Here is a 15,340-nt window from a genome sequence, read left to right as displayed (position 1 = left end):
TCATGACAGGTCAACCAATAGAGTCCAAGTCTTTGAATGCTGCATACTCTGCAGATGGAGAGGGTCAGTTCATGGTATGAGAGGATGGAACTGGTCAGAGGATGGTAAATGATGGTGATGGAGTTTGCTGTTGATCTTGTACAGGGCAAGTCTGTGAACCAGCCTGAGTCAAATAGCCACTGGAATTCTCCTCTTCCACTCTGTGAAGCACCTACTTGGGTGATGCCTCGACATTCCTCTCACTATTATGAGAGGAATTATTCTAATTAATAATAATTAAATTATGGCTAAACCCAGCTTATTTCTACAATGTATCTTTTGAACATTTAATTTTAAACCTTAGCCACACTGCTAACCGTATGTCTAACCTTAAATTACGACCCAAAAGCACATTTTTGTTGTCAGATCTTTACGATATTGGCAGCCAATTCTGACTTTGTGGCTGTCAAATCTAGTGGAAATCCAATCGATGTGTCGAAGTCAACGAACATCACTGATTTGGGGTTTCCACTAGATAGTCCCTTGACCTTGTAGATGTGCTATGTCGTAAAAATTCATGAAATTAGCTTTTTGGTCTTAATTTAAGGTTAAGCATGCGGTTGGCAGTGTAGTTAGGGTTAAGTTTAACATTTGATTTGTGGCTGTGCTAACTAGTGACGACCCGGATTTTGTCACGACACCAACAGGCATCTGACTTTTTGCCTCAAGATCCACACCACACACGAGTCAACAGGCAGCTAACGCACAGTTAGCAATGGCAGTGCACACGAGAGAAGCAAAATAATGTCACAAAACATTTTCCTGATTTCCCAAGCAAATTAATACTTTTCAGGTAGGCAGTGAATGATAGATTACCGCAATAAGATTAGCTAGCTAGCGCTACATTTGTGCTGTGTTACCTAGCTAGCCATCTTCGCAATGCTAGCGCTCTATTCTAAAGAACATGCATTCTTGTAATACTATTTTGTAGTAGCTAGCTAGCTATGTTGACAGGCTCGATGTAAAGGGATTGCTAGTTAGATTGTTTGTGTCTGTCACACAGAGACATCTGTCCAATTCTCAAAAACCCGGGTGCACTGACGACAGTCATCGATCTTTTTGAAGAACGTGAGGCAGACGCATCCCCAAGTAGCACTGATTGATGGCGAGTCCCCACGGCTGTGTTTTTACGACAGGCCGCCCAATTTGGTCATTTGACCAATCAGATCTGATGTGAAATGACCAATTGGTGGGAAAAAATATCAGAATTGGGCTGCCTGTATATAAGCAGCCCATGTCACCCAGTCATATGCAGCTCCTGTGGAACGTTGACATGAGAGGCAATGGGACTGGAGCATGTGTCACTGAGGACACCATGCAGCTCCCCAATTCGTTCGCTGTCTGGGAATTAGGCAATTCTGAGCTCTTTGAAGGTTACAACTGCAGCTGTCATATAACCACATATTTCCTTCAACACCATGGATTGTCACTGTGTTCTAACAGTGATCTATGTCCTGTATGTCTGGCTGCTCAGGGGTTTCTCTTCGGATCCCTTCTAGCCCAGAGGTTAGGAGTGGGATTTGTGCTGGTCCGGAAGATGGGAAAGCTCCCAGGGCCTACACTGTCTGTGGCACACAATCTGGAGTATGGAGAGGTGAAATTGGCTGGTGATGACCGCTGTATTACCTCCTACACCTTTCTGTCCTTTCATATCACAGCTCCAAGCCTCTGAAAAGTACATGTATTGGACCCTACCATTTTTTCCCCTTTTCAATTAATATTCCTTCATCAGGCTGAGGTTAAGATCCAGGAGGATGCAGTGGCTCCAGAACAGAAAGTGCTTATCAATGATTTACTAGCCACTGGAGGTGAGGCATTTCACTGTTCATTGGGTGTATTTTGTTCAAATGAGTGGACAGTATGACAAAAATATATTGATTTAAGGGAACAGTGTTTCATTGGCATTACCCGTCTTTGTTTCGAGGCCAGTGTCAATGATAATGCCTCCATATTACTCAGTAACTCTGTCAGGAACCCTGTATGCTGCCTGTGAGCTCATGAAGAAACAGAATGCAGAGGTAATGGGCTGCATGGTGGTCATTGAGCTCAGTGGGGTTGAAAAGCTGAAGCCAAATACCCTCTTCTCCCTGGTGCAGTATTGAGGTCAAAATAATTCCAAATAATCCACTCAACTGTAATGAGACCATTTTTTACATAGGAATGCTTTTCATTGTGCACTACATAGAATAAGAACCTGCTTGATGGAAATCCCGTGTGCAAGCAAAAACAAAAGGCAGTTTGTCAAGGGTAAAAATATTTTTACTCCAACGCTAGTGTGTATGTAATACAGCTTTAAAAAAAAGGATTAAACACAGGGCAAGTATATTAAACCTGTCTGTGAACTAGAACGTTTTTATTACAAAACTAGGACAACGGTGTCAGAATACTACCTAATCAACAGTCTCCCACAACTGTAACACCACCCACAAAATTAGTCAGTATCATTGAACACAGCATTTGTCTATACACATTAAAATATACAAGCTTATTGAGTCAGTAAAAGCAGTTGAACTTGCTAAAAAAAAATAAAAAAAAATGTTTAAAGTAAACAAACCAGCCCTGCATTGTCCAATCACTAAAAGACTTAAGGTACAAATTGCATTATATACCCAAAGGCTTCAAAGCCTTTCTTCCTCTTTGGTCTTCTGCTTCAGTTTCTCCAGTACCACATTCAGGTTCATGGTCTTGATCAACTTGAGATAGAAGTCCTTTCTAATTGTGTGAATGGTAAGCCATTCAGGAGTCAGTTCTGCCAGCAGCCGAAGGTGCAGCTCCATATCACCTAAAAATATTTCATGTCAGTCAATGTCAGAACTGCTGCAAACCAAGGGATTTTTTTAAAGTAAAAAAAATATAGGATTTCATATCAGGCATTTCTTCAGATAGCTCACCTGTGCTCAGGGCAGAGCGGTAACTAGAGACCATCCGGTTACAGGCCACCTCCATGATCAGTGCGGGTTTCTTCTCTGCCACAAAGACGTTACGCAGGATCCGAGCCAGCTCTTCCAGCCGTGACATCATCACAAGGCGCTCCTCCTGCTGAGGGTTCCGGGTCATGGCAGCTTGGAGCTTCTGAGCCTCCTTTGCTCGGATCTATAACGAAAGAAGGATCAGTCCCAGTCCTCACTGCATAAGTCACACTACTACATACACACATTTTATCATTTTTCCTAAGTTAAACAGCAGGGTGACCTACCCTCTCCAGCAGGGACTGAGACACCCCTTTGAGGGCACTGTGAGTTTCAGCAGGAGCCACAGGAGTTTGTGGAACAGGCTCTTGCTCTTTTACACAGACCATCTCTGCAGTCTTCAGAGCCATGTTGGCCAGCGCTTTCTCCATCTGCAAACAGCAAAATGGTTAATACCAAACAATGCAATTTAAATGAATGCCCTTTAAAACTAGAGCCCAATCAAATCCAGGTTTATTCAGCACACACAGTTCACAGCAAGTATAAAACATGCAGCGAAATGCTTACTGCAACAGTGCAATAAAATAAAGTAGAAGCACACTATGGGTTATACAGTATACAAATCATAATCAGTGGATAGTGGCAACTGGTACGCCTCCGACCACAAGGCACTACAGAGGGTAGTGTGAACTGCCCAGTACATCACTGGGGCCAAGCTTCATGCCATCCAGGACTTCTATACCAGGCGGTGTCAGTGAAAGGCCCTAAAAGTTGTCAAAGACTCCAGCCACCCTAGTCAGACTGTCCTCTCTACTACAGCACAGCAAGCAGTACCGGAGCGCCAAGTCTAGGTCCAAGAGGCTTCTAAACAGCTTCTACCCCCAAACCATAAGACAATTGAACACCTATTTGCATTGTCCCTCTCCACACCACTGCCAGTCTCTCATCTATGCATAGTCACTTTAATAACGCTACCTACATGTACATACTAACTAAACTGGTGCCCCCGCACATTGACTGTACTGGCACCTCCCCGTGTGTGTGTGTGTGTGTGTGTGTGTAAGGGTTGGATGTGTGGAGAATGCTGGACAGACTGGTCAGTAAGTACCTTAGGGGTCATCATGGAGCGGGCCTTGTCCAGAACCTCCTGGGCAGTGGTTAGCTTCTCAGCTTCCTGTGGGGGCTGGGGCAGCTCACTGGGCAGGACATTGGGCACCTCATCCACATTGAAGCGAGGGTGCCAGCGGGTAAGCTTGTCATCTGGGACTCTAATAGGAGGATTCAACTTGGCAAGGAATGCCTAAAGACAACATATACAGATTGGTTACCAAGTCGGGTCAACTCAAAAGTATACAGTTAGAGAATATTCTCTCGTATAAATGGTGCCTACCTCATGATGCCCTTTCACAATGCTGATTAGGTTTTGGTGGAAGATACGTCTCCTCTCTAACAGGCGGGAAGCAGCCAGCACTGCCTTGCTCTTATCTGAGGAACAAAAACAGACATTAGGAGAACCAGTCGTATCAGCAGTTATTTAAATACACTCATCTGTATTGAAAGAATACAAAGCATCATGAGACCTCCCCCTCACCAGCTTCAATGACAGGCTCCACTGTGAGCTGGTAGCTCGACTTCTTCACTGTAGCACTGAAGGTAGGAATGTTTCTCTCCTGGCGGAAATGGTAGGCCGCAGGATAGACTGTCTTAATCTGGCCCACATGGGTCTCCTCAAAGCGCCTGTGAAATTAAAAGGAAAAGTAATGAATATTTCTGCTGCTCCTTCCTGTGGATTTCTACTTATCATCCAATTAGATAATTATAGTTTGCGCCATACTTGTGCATCATGTCCTGGACACCCTGCTTCACTTTGGCAAAGGTAACAGCCTCGGAGCGGTTGAAGAGCATTCCCACTATGGTGTCCATGCTACGGAACATTCCAGCAAGCAGTTTGTACTTGAAGGGCAGGGTGAGGCCAGGGGGAACATCCTGGGCAAGAGTATGGTACCGCTGATAGGCTGGGAGCTTATCTCTGAAAAAGAACATATTACAGATCAGGACAAATGATTAGTTATAATCAAAGCCACTACAAAAGCCTCTTCAAATAACACCGTTTCCCAACTAAGACCCCTAAAATTGAAATACTTGTTTCATCCTCACCCATCCTCGGTTTGTGGCCGATTATTTTCTTCAGTAGATCTGGCCTCTGCCAACCTCTCCTCCTTCCTGTGTTGTGCCTTAGCAGCAAGCGCTTTCACACAGGCTAGCTTTGTCTTCAGGTCTGGGGCAGTAGCAGTAGACTCGGGGGGCGTCGAGGGCAGGTTCTCAGTTTTCCGTGTCTGGCCCTGTATCTTCTTAAGGCGGAACTTGAGGGCCGCAACATCCTCTTTGGAGAAAGTCTGTGGTAGAAAGACAATGCCATTGAAACATTTGTGAGGATTCTGTCCATTATGGTATGACTAAAGAGTAACTTGATTAGATAAAATGAAACAATCTCAGAGAATTTAATTGTGGCCAGGTGTGTAGACATAACAGTGAAGAGCAAAGGTGAAAGCATAAGCCACCAACAATACTGTACCTTGTGCCCCTCTTTTGGTTTTGTGCTGCCCTGAACATGTGGCTTGAGTGTTGGGGAATTGTTGGCACTGCGATTGAGGAAATTCTTTGATTCTTTATCAACAGGTAGTGGATAGGGTACCTGCGGGACATCTTTAGCCAGAGAGTGGGTTGCCTGGTAAAATAAAAAAAGGATTCAGCGGTAACTCATAAATATTCAGCCCCCTTCCCAATTTGTCTTCAAATTCCTTAGCCAAACATTGTGAGGTCTTTCGTTGTGTCTAGTTTATGATGTCTAGCTAGCTAACCATTATTTTATTAAGCCTGTGCTTGTTTTATTTAGCCTACATGAAAGTGACGTTAGTTGATGAAGATTGTCTTAGAACAACACGTAGTTAGTTATAAGATCTAAGCATGTGTTTACCACACAGACCTTAATTTACGCAGGAAAAAAATTGAATGACCCCATAGGCTTTGGCCAACGAGCCATGGCGGCCTACGAAAATGCGCCAACATTACCGGTTCGTCGTCTTTGACGAGAATCAATTTCTTTCTGACCGACTTCTTTACAGCTTTAACCGGCTCAGGACATGTCCCTGTAGCGATGGCGTGTTTATTTGCCTCGATCCGAAGACGCTTCTTTGCTGTGCTATGTTCAGCAGTAGTTGAAAATACAGCTGACCCAAGATCGAATTCAGCTTCTGTAGAGGTCCTCTTGGGAGTACGAGGGCTGGAGAAAAGTGTTTGTTTTTCCGAGTCGGTCCTCGCCAGCACAGCAGACACGCTCTCCACCTCATCGACCGAAGTCGCCTCGTCAATAACCCTCCAAAACTCATCTTGTACACGGTTTTCAGAACATGTTGATTTTGAATTCTTTATCATAACCTTTGTTGTAGGTACCGCATTCTTGCTTTTCGACCGAGTTGATCTTGTGCATGGCTTATTTGTTACAGTGTCCACAACTTGCGTTTTATTGCCATCACCATGCGGAGCCCCACTATCATCTTTCTTTCTCTTGACGTAGAAATCGGTGACCCGCGCCTGAGACATAATGATGTCAATCTAGAACCACACAATTATCTTCTGGTCAGGAAAGACGACTGGCCAAACGATAAATCAATTTCAACTAAGCAGGTTGAGCTACCGAGGTATATATGAAGGCTTGCTCAAAGTCGCTATGACCGGAACATGCAACACATTTTCGCGCGAAATAGACACGTGACCTTCATAAGCCACACCCTTCTCCCGCTCTGTTTCAAAGATTGGCCAGTGCATGTTTCTTATGGACAGAAAAGAGCAGACAGAGGCTCTGAGCTGTCGGATCAGGTCCATTGTCGATTTACTTGCGGTTTAGAAACTGTTTTGTGATTGAGGGAATTTTAATCATTCCCGTATTAGCGTTGATTACATTTCATTTGGGCCGGGCTGGTTTAGGATAATTTACGCAGCATTTTAGAAGCATTTACGTTGGTCATGACATTTAGGTTAAGGTTAGGAAAAGAGTTCAGGTTAGCTAAAATACAAAAAAGCTGTAGACATGATCGCGTGAGCCAGGTGCTCGGTTCTGGCCGAAGGCAAAAAAAAAAGTAGGATTCTGTGTTTTCATGTGCAAAGGTGATTGCTTTTTCTAAAACGATTTCTGCCTTGCCAATGAAAACTAGTTTGAAAATTTAAACATAGGCCTATATTTTATGGAAAATAGATGTATGCTTCTGAATGATGCACCGTTCTGCATTGTTGACAATATGACCAGTTTAATGGAATCCCTTCATTGAATCAACATGTTACAATCCCTCATGTATAATTTGTATTTGCATGCAGAGAAAATAGTTTTATTTTAATTTTATTGTCAATGCTATGTTATTTCTATATTTGAGTTGGTGATGGTTTTCTTTTTGGCCATGTATTTTTGAGATTATTGTAGGTTCCCCTTTTTATGGAAATTATTTGAAGAGGGTTTACTACTTGATGTTGTAAATTGTTGCAGTGAGTTGCAGTGATGCCAATTTAGCAATTTTGTTGCTAGATTTAGCAACTTTTCAGTCTACCCTGTGTTAGTCGCGTCAATTCGAATCTGGTATCAGGATAAATATGACAACGAGTCACAGATTGTATACTATGTATTTTTTATTAGCTAAGCAATAAGTGGTAAATGCAATTTTTGTATATACGGGCTCTCTGTCCCACCTCGCAGGGCAAACAGAGAACTGACTCATACCTGGCAACTTAGTAACACATTTAGCTACCTTTAAAACTTTATTTGGAACTTTTATCAACTTTTGAAAAGTGTGTCAAACGCTAAAATGGACGCATTTTCCCTCTAAATGACACAAAAAAAATATTTATTTCTGTCACACACTGTCACAATACACGTGCCTGGCTGAAAAAGTGCATTGTGAGTGACGTCTGCAGCAGGCCAGCAGCATTTTCAGCAAATTGCAAATCATTGTTGGCTGACTGCAACAGCAGTAGCACGGGTTCGACGAGCCAAACCCAATGAATATAGTTGGTAACGAATGTTTGATCTTGAACAGAACTTACAACATCAATCAACAAGTTTCAATCAAAACTGTACAGCCAGAAGTACAGAAAAGAGTGGGAGTCTGTACCTGTGGGAGTGGGAGTCTGTACTGACGTAGTTTTACGTTATCACGCAATGACATCACAACGTCATTTAGCAACTTTTAGCAACAAATCAACCTGCCTCTAGCAATTTATCCTGAAAGTGAGTTGGCAACATAGATGAGTTGGGCTTGGTGTACCGCTAGAGGACGCTAATGATTTACCAGACAATTTTTATTTAGAAGATTTAGAATCAATTTCAAGCAGGTTACAGCAGTGTGAAACTTTTTCAAAAGATTACCGAGTACGAGTTTTCGGGTGTATAATCTCAAAATTCATAGACTACTGGTTTACTGCGCAGTTAAGGTAGGGCTATTTATTAGCATGTTGCTGAAGGAGTGTCGCATAGCAACATTTCACTTATAATTTCCTGCTATGGGCTAAAGTTTGTAAGTGTCATGTGTCAACGCAAAACGACAACGTGCTCTTTCAAATAGGAAAATCGCAGGCGATGGTGGTGACAGTGAGATCTTCAAACATGCGTTAACTATGATATAGAATAGCTGAAAAGGCTGAAAATGTATTCGTTTCTTTCGAAATTACCATACATTAATTGTGTATGCTTGTGAGATAGTCTTCTTCGTGGACATGTTGCTTTCAAAAACACACCTTAAAATTGTTAGTTAGGTTATGAAGAGAGAGAAAAAAAATCTGAGGAAATGCCAACCCAGTGAGAGTGAATTGGATTTACAGCGATTGAAAGAACAGTTCAACTGTTGCAGTAGGCCTACTGGTGAATCACTTTTTCCATGAAGATATTGCTTTACATGAAATATTCAGTCCAAGGGGCGGCAAGAGAGGAGAGTTGTTTCAATACGGGAGAGCTGGTAGTTAGTTTTGTTTACAATTTCGTGCGAATACACTTTATATCCCCGAAATGTGAGGTGGAGATGTCTTGTGGATTTACAGAACAAGAGCCTCAGGAAACTTGAAAAATATTACTTTTGGAAGTCATATGTCTGCCTAGTGGAATGACCGCGCCGCTTTATTTTATCGGTTCAAAAGACAATTTGAAAACCATGAACAATTATTGCGGACTGGGTTTATTAAAATTAATTGGGTGGAATTTAACGTTCCGTCGAGGAATGTCAGCGGGACTGTAGACTGGAGCTAAGCAGTGCATTTGGGACGCGCGCTCATGGAGCTTCAGGTGGTATGTGGACTGCTCTACTGCATTCTGTTGCCGACGTTCTTGTTAGCAGGTAAGATGTCAGGGTTTCCATTGTAAATTTGAATTAAACCAGAATTCTACTTTAGTGCCCAATAGGCCTAAATGATTGATATTATGTTATTTTGCTGCATATTCAATTTGTATGTCATGCTATATTATTTATTGTTGTCTACAATAAAAACATTTACAGCCTACACTGACAGAATGTCATTGATAGATCACATCATTTGAAAATTGGAATCATTTCTGTATGAATAGGATTATTATAGATTAAGTATTTGACCTCCCTCTTTTGTACAGTGGCCCAATGAAAATAGGTTATACTTCTTTCTCTGCTTCTCCTGTTTTCCCCAGTTCCGATAGACTCCAGTAAGTTCTCCTGATTCACTGAGGTTTTTATTTAGCAGACACACTCATGCTTGGCTTCCTTTCTACATAAGGTTTTAGACAGGACCTCTTCCTGTTAAAACACACAAACACACACTTATAAACTTTTTTTTTTTAAGGGTTCCAAAAGGTTTCTTTGGCTGTCCCCATAGCATAACCTATTTTGGTTCCAGGTAGAACCATTTTGAGTTCCATGTAAGACTTAGTAGAAAGGGGTCTACATGGAAGCCAAAAGGGTTATCCTTTGGGGACAGCCGAATAATGCTTTTAAATGAATAGATCGAGTGCACATTCTAAGAGTGCACACCATTGCACACCATTGTTCACGCTCCATTCTGTGCCTATATAATGGTAGGAGGCTGTGCCACATGAAAATGCAAGTGTGAATGGTAGAATAAACTAAAAGTTGTTTTGTATTTGAAGCTTCAAGTGTAGTAGGCATATGACTTGGTAAATTAACTGAGCACATTGTCCCCCACAGGTAGGCCTATTACTATCATGTAAGTGTTTTAACAGGAAACCGTCCACCTCAATTGTGTCATCTGTAAAGATTCCTTTCTATCTCAGCCTACTTGTCCCTGAAACTTTCCATTATCCACTAAAATCCAGCTAGTCTCCTGCTGGTCTAACTAGGAGCTATGTGGCAGGTATAGATGTGGTTCAGACTGCTGACAGGAGACTGCTAGAAGATGTGGCATCTCTTGTCACATGGGTTCTCTGTGGCAGGAACAGAAAGTGTCTTGCGAGCCTCCTTACCCGTAACACGTGGCCAACCAATTTCCACTCATTTCCATATTGGTTGCAACTGTTTCAATCTATGTCTCACCCACACGCCTGATTCATTTATGTTTCCTTTTTTGACTGCATAATGTAGGCTACATGTTGCGCTTCACATGTGGTTTAGAAGTCGCAGGGCTCATCATACATGTCCTCTGTTTTTTTGTCAGCAAGATCTATTGGTGCTCATCTGGATGCAGACTGTAACCCTGCCATCTTTGTGGTCAATCCAAGGCTGGAAGGTGCACATCACTGAGGGCAATAAAAATGCTCCCGACAGTGGGTCAACCTGACCAGTGCTGTGTTCCACATAAGGCCACATAGGACCTGTTTAATCAAGACCACATGGTTGGCCGGTGTGTTTACTACTACCGTCTGAAAGTGAGACAATGAGAAGATAATGAACCTGTATCTTAGTGGAATAAAGATTTTAGAACAAGGTGGAATATGACAAACACAGTAAATCAAATGTTATTTGTCACATGCGCTGAATACAACTTACCTTGAAGTGCTTACTTACAATCCCTTAACCAACAATGCAGTTCAAGAAATAGAGTTAAGAAAATATTTACTAGGTAAACTAAAGTGAAAAAATAAATGAAATAATATCAAAAAGTAACACAAGAAAATTACATAACAATTACGAGGCTATATACAGGGGGTACTGAGTCAATGTGTGGGGGTACAGGTTAGTTGAGGTAATTTGTAACGTGTCTATGCATAGATAATAAACAGCGAGTAGCAGCAGTATAAAAACAAAGGGGGTGGGTCATGGCTTGGGGGTGGAAGCTGTTAAGGAGCCTTTTGGACCTAGACGTGGTGCTCCGGTACCGCTTGCCGTGCGGTAGCAGAGAGAACAGTCTATGACTTGGGTGAATGGAGTCTTTGACAATTTTTTTGGGCCTTCCTCTGACACCTCCTAGCATATAGGTCCTCGATGTCAGGAAGCTTCCACTATATTAATTTGGAAATTTGAAGAAAACCTGGACCTGTTTGATCCAAGCAATCAAATATAGTTCAAATAATGACATACTGCATCAATTATATTTTCTACTCACACAATCACACACCTGTGTGATATGAACTCTTTCATTTTGGAACACTTCTGTATGCCAGTCGCAGCACAATTATATAAAAATGAAATGTTCTGTGCTGGAGTCGCCTACCAATACTGTGGTGTAACCTCCTTTTATAAATGTACATTTATAATTTGTACATATATTTCCATTGGCAATGTGAATATGAATAATTTCTCATACAAAACCCCATTTTAAATGATCAGTGAGTGCCCTTTCCTCCAATGATGCCACACTGCAAACAATACTAGGCAATCAGTACTGTAGAGACAATCAGTGCTCGTTTAATGACAATACAAACCCAACCCAGTGTCCAATTAAGCAGCAATCAAATTCTATTTGTCACATGCGCCGAAAACAACCAGTGTAGACCTTACAAATGCTTACTAACAAGCCCTTAACCAACAATGCCGTTTTAAGAAAAAAAAGTGTTAAGTAGATAATAGGTAAGTAAAAAAATTAAGAATATATATATTTTTTTAAATAGTTAAAGAGCAGCAGTAAAGTAACTGTAGCAAGGCTATATACAGGGGGTACCAGTCAATGTGCGGGGGCACAGGTTAGTCGAGGTAATTGAGGTAATATGTACATGAAGGTAGAGTTAAAGTGACTATGCATAGATAACCAGAGAGTAGCAGCAGGGTAAAAGAGGAGAATGGAACATGGGTCCTGTGCTGTGTGAGGATAGTTGTGTGTGTGTGTGTGTGTGTGTGAGGTAAAGCTCATGTAATAAACATGGGGGGTGAGTCTGCTGCATAGGTCTGATAAACCGTGCGTTTGATTCTCCAGCTGCGGTACATAGTTTTAACACCTGTAGTCTGTCAAAAGTCTCACGCTCCAACACAGCTTAAATACACCCATTAACTAGAACGATGCTCCAAACACTGTTAACATTACACAGCCAGGATACAGCCAGTGTAAACACTGCAGATTTAAAATAGGCATTTTCACTGGACCATCACTTTTATTTTGAACATATTATTTTCAATCTCTATCTTTTGATTCAACTGGTTGAAGTGTAATTCAGAGCCTTGAAGTGCTATTCTGTTGTTGAGCTGTTTGAGAATGTAAGATAGACTCGATCTATGCTAGTTCTCCTTTTGTCCGGTGCCAAGGATAGATTTATCTAGGTTTTATTTGGTCCACTCATTGCCATAAAGTTGAGGTATAGTCAGTGAGATGTAAACCTGCAAGAGGAATTTCTTCTAGGGCCCTACTCTGGGCTGAGACTCTGCTTCCATAACAAGAGAATGTGAGAAGGACATGACTGGCAAAGTGGGCGAGGAAAATAGTTCACCCTCAAGTCTTGGCATGCTGCTCATTACCTCATGTTCAAAGCTATTAACAGTATGGTTGGCCTGTTCACTAAATTGTGTGAGTACATTGCATTACCTCCGTTAATTCCATCTGTTTTTATACCTAATAAGAGACAATTATGCCCAATCCCAAGAATGAATGGGGGTGGGCTTGTCTGGGCTAAACTAAATCACAGATGTGTCTGGTGTGTTTTAGTGTTTAGAGATTCACAGTGGTCTCAGCAAGTTTTGGAATATAAGGTGTGTGTGTATTCATGGATGCTAAGGGAAGCCAGGCTTCCCCCCCAAAAATTACAGAGGAATGTATTAATGTATTTTATATGTATTTATCTTTCGCCTCTCTGTTTCATCATTTTTCTTAAATTCGTAGGAGGCTGAATGCATCTCACCGGAGAAAGCATCCGAGTGAACGAAACAGTGCACCTCTGTCTCTGTATGATGCTGTCTGGTCCAAAAGAGTATGACATTGTTTGCCCGCCGGTAGTATTGAATGCAAGGGAAGCCAGCAAGCATTTTGCCTCCCTTGATTAAAAAAGTATAAAATAATAGCCAATCAGCATTGAGATAAACTGGGTGAGCTCAACTGTTGTGGTTTTACTTAATTCTCCGTACTGGCCAATGATTACAATGGCAATTCTTATCGAACCATTAATTTATACACTGCGCCCCTGGCCTGAGAGGATGGAAGTTCAATATATAGCTAGATGTAGAAGGCCATGAAAGCAAGCATTTTAGCCAGGTAGCCCAGGTAGCCTAGGACAACAAAACTAGAAGTGTGTACAGTATGACAGAGCGATAGATCATTTCGTCAACATGAGAGAGGAGGATGGCATTGGCGTTTCTCTACATGTAGGGTGAGTCAACATGTTTTTTTTTCTGCTTGCATGACCACACACACACACACTAATCAGAGCCATGGACAGCCACATCATATTCAGCTTACGTTGATTGGACTAAATCGTTTTTGGAATCTTTTAGTTGTCACTGTGTTAGACTAAGCATAGGTGATTTGATGATGTTGAAATGGTACTAGAATAGTGGAGGCAGTTCCTGTTTTCTCTGCGACTTGCGATAACTCTCCGTGGTTCTAAATCAATAGTTGTTTAGTAGTCCGAAAATGTTGGAAACATTAACTTGCTTGACCGTGCTGTAGGTCACGTAACTATTTGTTACATGCAATTTGCTTTCAATTTACTCTGCCACTGTGTCTTCTTATTGTCTTGGCCTTAAGGCCTATATATCACGGACACACCGCTACTTGTGTGTGTGTGTGTGTGTGTGTCAGTCCGCATGAGTCAGCACCAGTCGAGGCGGTTGAAGCAGCTTTCACAGTCTAGTCTGAAATGTGACACAGGCCTTGTGGTGAGGGCAGGGCTCCATCCCGGCTCATCTAGCTCCACATTAGAAACGACCCGCAGGAGGCACGCCTGTTGACTGGAGCCTGCAGGCAGAACCACTGCCCTTAAATTACCTTTACCACCGAGACATTGATTGCGTAGCCCAAAGCCGGGTGTTTTGTTTTACTATGTCCTGGACATAGACCCATAGTCAACCCGCAGCCATTTTTACCCCACAAAATCAGGAAGGAGGTAGAGCCAGGTGAGCCCAGCCAGCAGCCCCAATGTTCCACGTACAATGGAAAGGCTTTGTTATACACTTAACACAAATATAAATGCTACATGCAACAATTTCAAAGATTTTACTGAGTTACAGTTCATATAAGGAAATCTGTCAATTTAAATAAATTCATTAGGTCCTAATCTATGGATTTCACATAACTGGGAATACAGATATGAATCGGTTGATCACAGATACCTTAAAAAAAAAATGCAGGGGCGTGGATCAGAAAACCAGTCAGTATCTGGTGTGACCATCATTTGCCTCATGCAGCATGACACATCTCCTTCACATAGAGTTGATCAGGCTGCTTCCTAGGCCATCATTGAAAATAAGAATTTGTTCTTAACTGACTTGCCTAGTTAAATAAAGGTTAAAATAAAAATGAATGGAACGAAAATGGGTATCAGGATCTCATCACGGTATGTCTGCATTCAAATTGTCATCAACTAAAATGCAATTGTGTTCGTTGTCCGTACCGTGCCTACCCATACCATAACCCCACCGCCACCATGCGGCACTCTGTTCACAACATTGACATCAGCAAACTGCTCACCCACATGATGTCATAAACGCTGTCTGTCAGCTTCCCTGAGATGGTTTCTGACAGTTTGTGCAGAAATTCTTTGGTTGTGCAAACCCACAGTTTTATCAGCTGGTCAGCTGGTGGCTGGTCTCAGACCATCTCGCAGGTGAAGAAGATGGATGTGAAGGTCCTGGGCTGGCGTGGTTACACGTTGTCTGCAGTTCTTTGGCCGGTTGGACGTACTGACAAATTCTCTGAAACGACGTTGGAGGCGGCTTATGGTAGAGGAATAAACATTCCGTTATCTGGCATCAGCCCTGGTGGACATTCCTGCAGTCAGCATGCCA

At 42.1% G+C, this 15,340-nt stretch overlaps 3 protein-coding genes across 3 annotated transcripts in view; 2 read left to right on the top strand and 1 right to left on the bottom strand.

Annotated features, from left to right (window-relative positions):
• The first annotated feature begins 2 nt into the window (after positions 1-2).
• Positions 3-2,554, top strand: LOC110526938 (adenine phosphoribosyltransferase-like). The gene is made up of 6 exons (XM_036981768.1): positions 3-74; positions 777-832; positions 1,043-1,112; positions 1,514-1,633; positions 1,772-1,847; positions 2,011-2,554. The coding sequence occupies exons 1-6, from the start codon at positions 3-5 to the stop codon at positions 2,139-2,141; spliced, it is 525 nt and encodes a 174-aa protein (XP_036837663.1). The 3' UTR covers positions 2,142-2,554.
• Positions 2,281-6,693, bottom strand: LOC110526297 (DNA replication factor Cdt1). Its single transcript, XM_021607123.2, has 10 exons — positions 6,021-6,693; positions 5,524-5,676; positions 5,106-5,344; positions 4,783-4,977; positions 4,540-4,685; positions 4,339-4,433; positions 4,057-4,248; positions 3,236-3,379; positions 2,931-3,132; positions 2,281-2,821 (listed from the first exon to the last, which is right to left on the bottom strand). Exons 1-10 carry the CDS (start codon positions 6,549-6,551, stop codon positions 2,658-2,660), a joined length of 2,061 nt encoding a protein of 686 aa, XP_021462798.2. The 5' UTR covers positions 6,552-6,693; the 3' UTR covers positions 2,281-2,657.
• Positions 6,694-8,319: 1,626 nt separating this feature from the next.
• Positions 8,320-15,340, top strand: part of LOC110526294 (piezo-type mechanosensitive ion channel component 1) — a 72,265-nt gene continuing 65,244 nt past the window's right edge. The window contains exon 1 of the mRNA XM_021607119.2: positions 8,320-9,325. Coding sequence (XP_021462794.2) covers positions 9,262-9,325 — 64 coding nt within the window. The 5' untranslated portion in view covers positions 8,320-9,261. The remainder of the gene's footprint in view (positions 9,326-15,340) is intronic.

This window comes from Oncorhynchus mykiss, chromosome 6 (assembly GCF_013265735.2).
Source record: "Oncorhynchus mykiss isolate Arlee chromosome 6, USDA_OmykA_1.1, whole genome shotgun sequence".
Classification (NCBI taxonomy): Eukaryota; Metazoa; Chordata; class Actinopteri; order Salmoniformes; family Salmonidae; genus Oncorhynchus; species Oncorhynchus mykiss.
Note: the sequence above shows the minus strand (reverse complement) of the source record. Positions and strands in the feature narration are given on the sequence as shown.

What these genes read in the sequence shown, in the direction of transcription:
- LOC110526938 (XM_036981768.1), top strand. Translation starts at nt 3, where the DNA reads ATGACAGGTCAACCAATAGAGTCCAAGTCTTTGAATGCTGCATACTCT. An exon ending in ATGGAGAGGGTCAGTTCATG is followed by an intron (nt 75 to 776) that starts GTATGAGAGGAT and finishes ACACGAGAGAAG; the next exon opens with CAAAATAATGTCACAAAACA. An exon ending in ATCTTTTTGAAGAACGTGAG is followed by an intron (nt 1,113 to 1,513) that starts GCAGACGCATCC and finishes CTGGCTGCTCAG; the next exon opens with GGGTTTCTCTTCGGATCCCT.
- LOC110526297 (XM_021607123.2), bottom strand. Translation starts at nt 6,551, where the DNA reads ATGTCTCAGGCGCGGGTCACCGATTTCTACGTCAAGAGAAAGAAAGAT. An exon ending in GGAGCCTGTCATTGAAGCTG is followed by an intron (nt 4,434 to 4,539) that starts GTGAGGGGGAGG and finishes TTTGTTCCTCAG; the next exon opens with ATAAGAGCAAGGCAGTGCTG. An exon ending in GCTCCATGATGACCCCTAAG is followed by an intron (nt 3,380 to 4,056) that starts GTACTTACTGAC and finishes TGCTGTTTGCAG; the next exon opens with ATGGAGAAAGCGCTGGCCAA.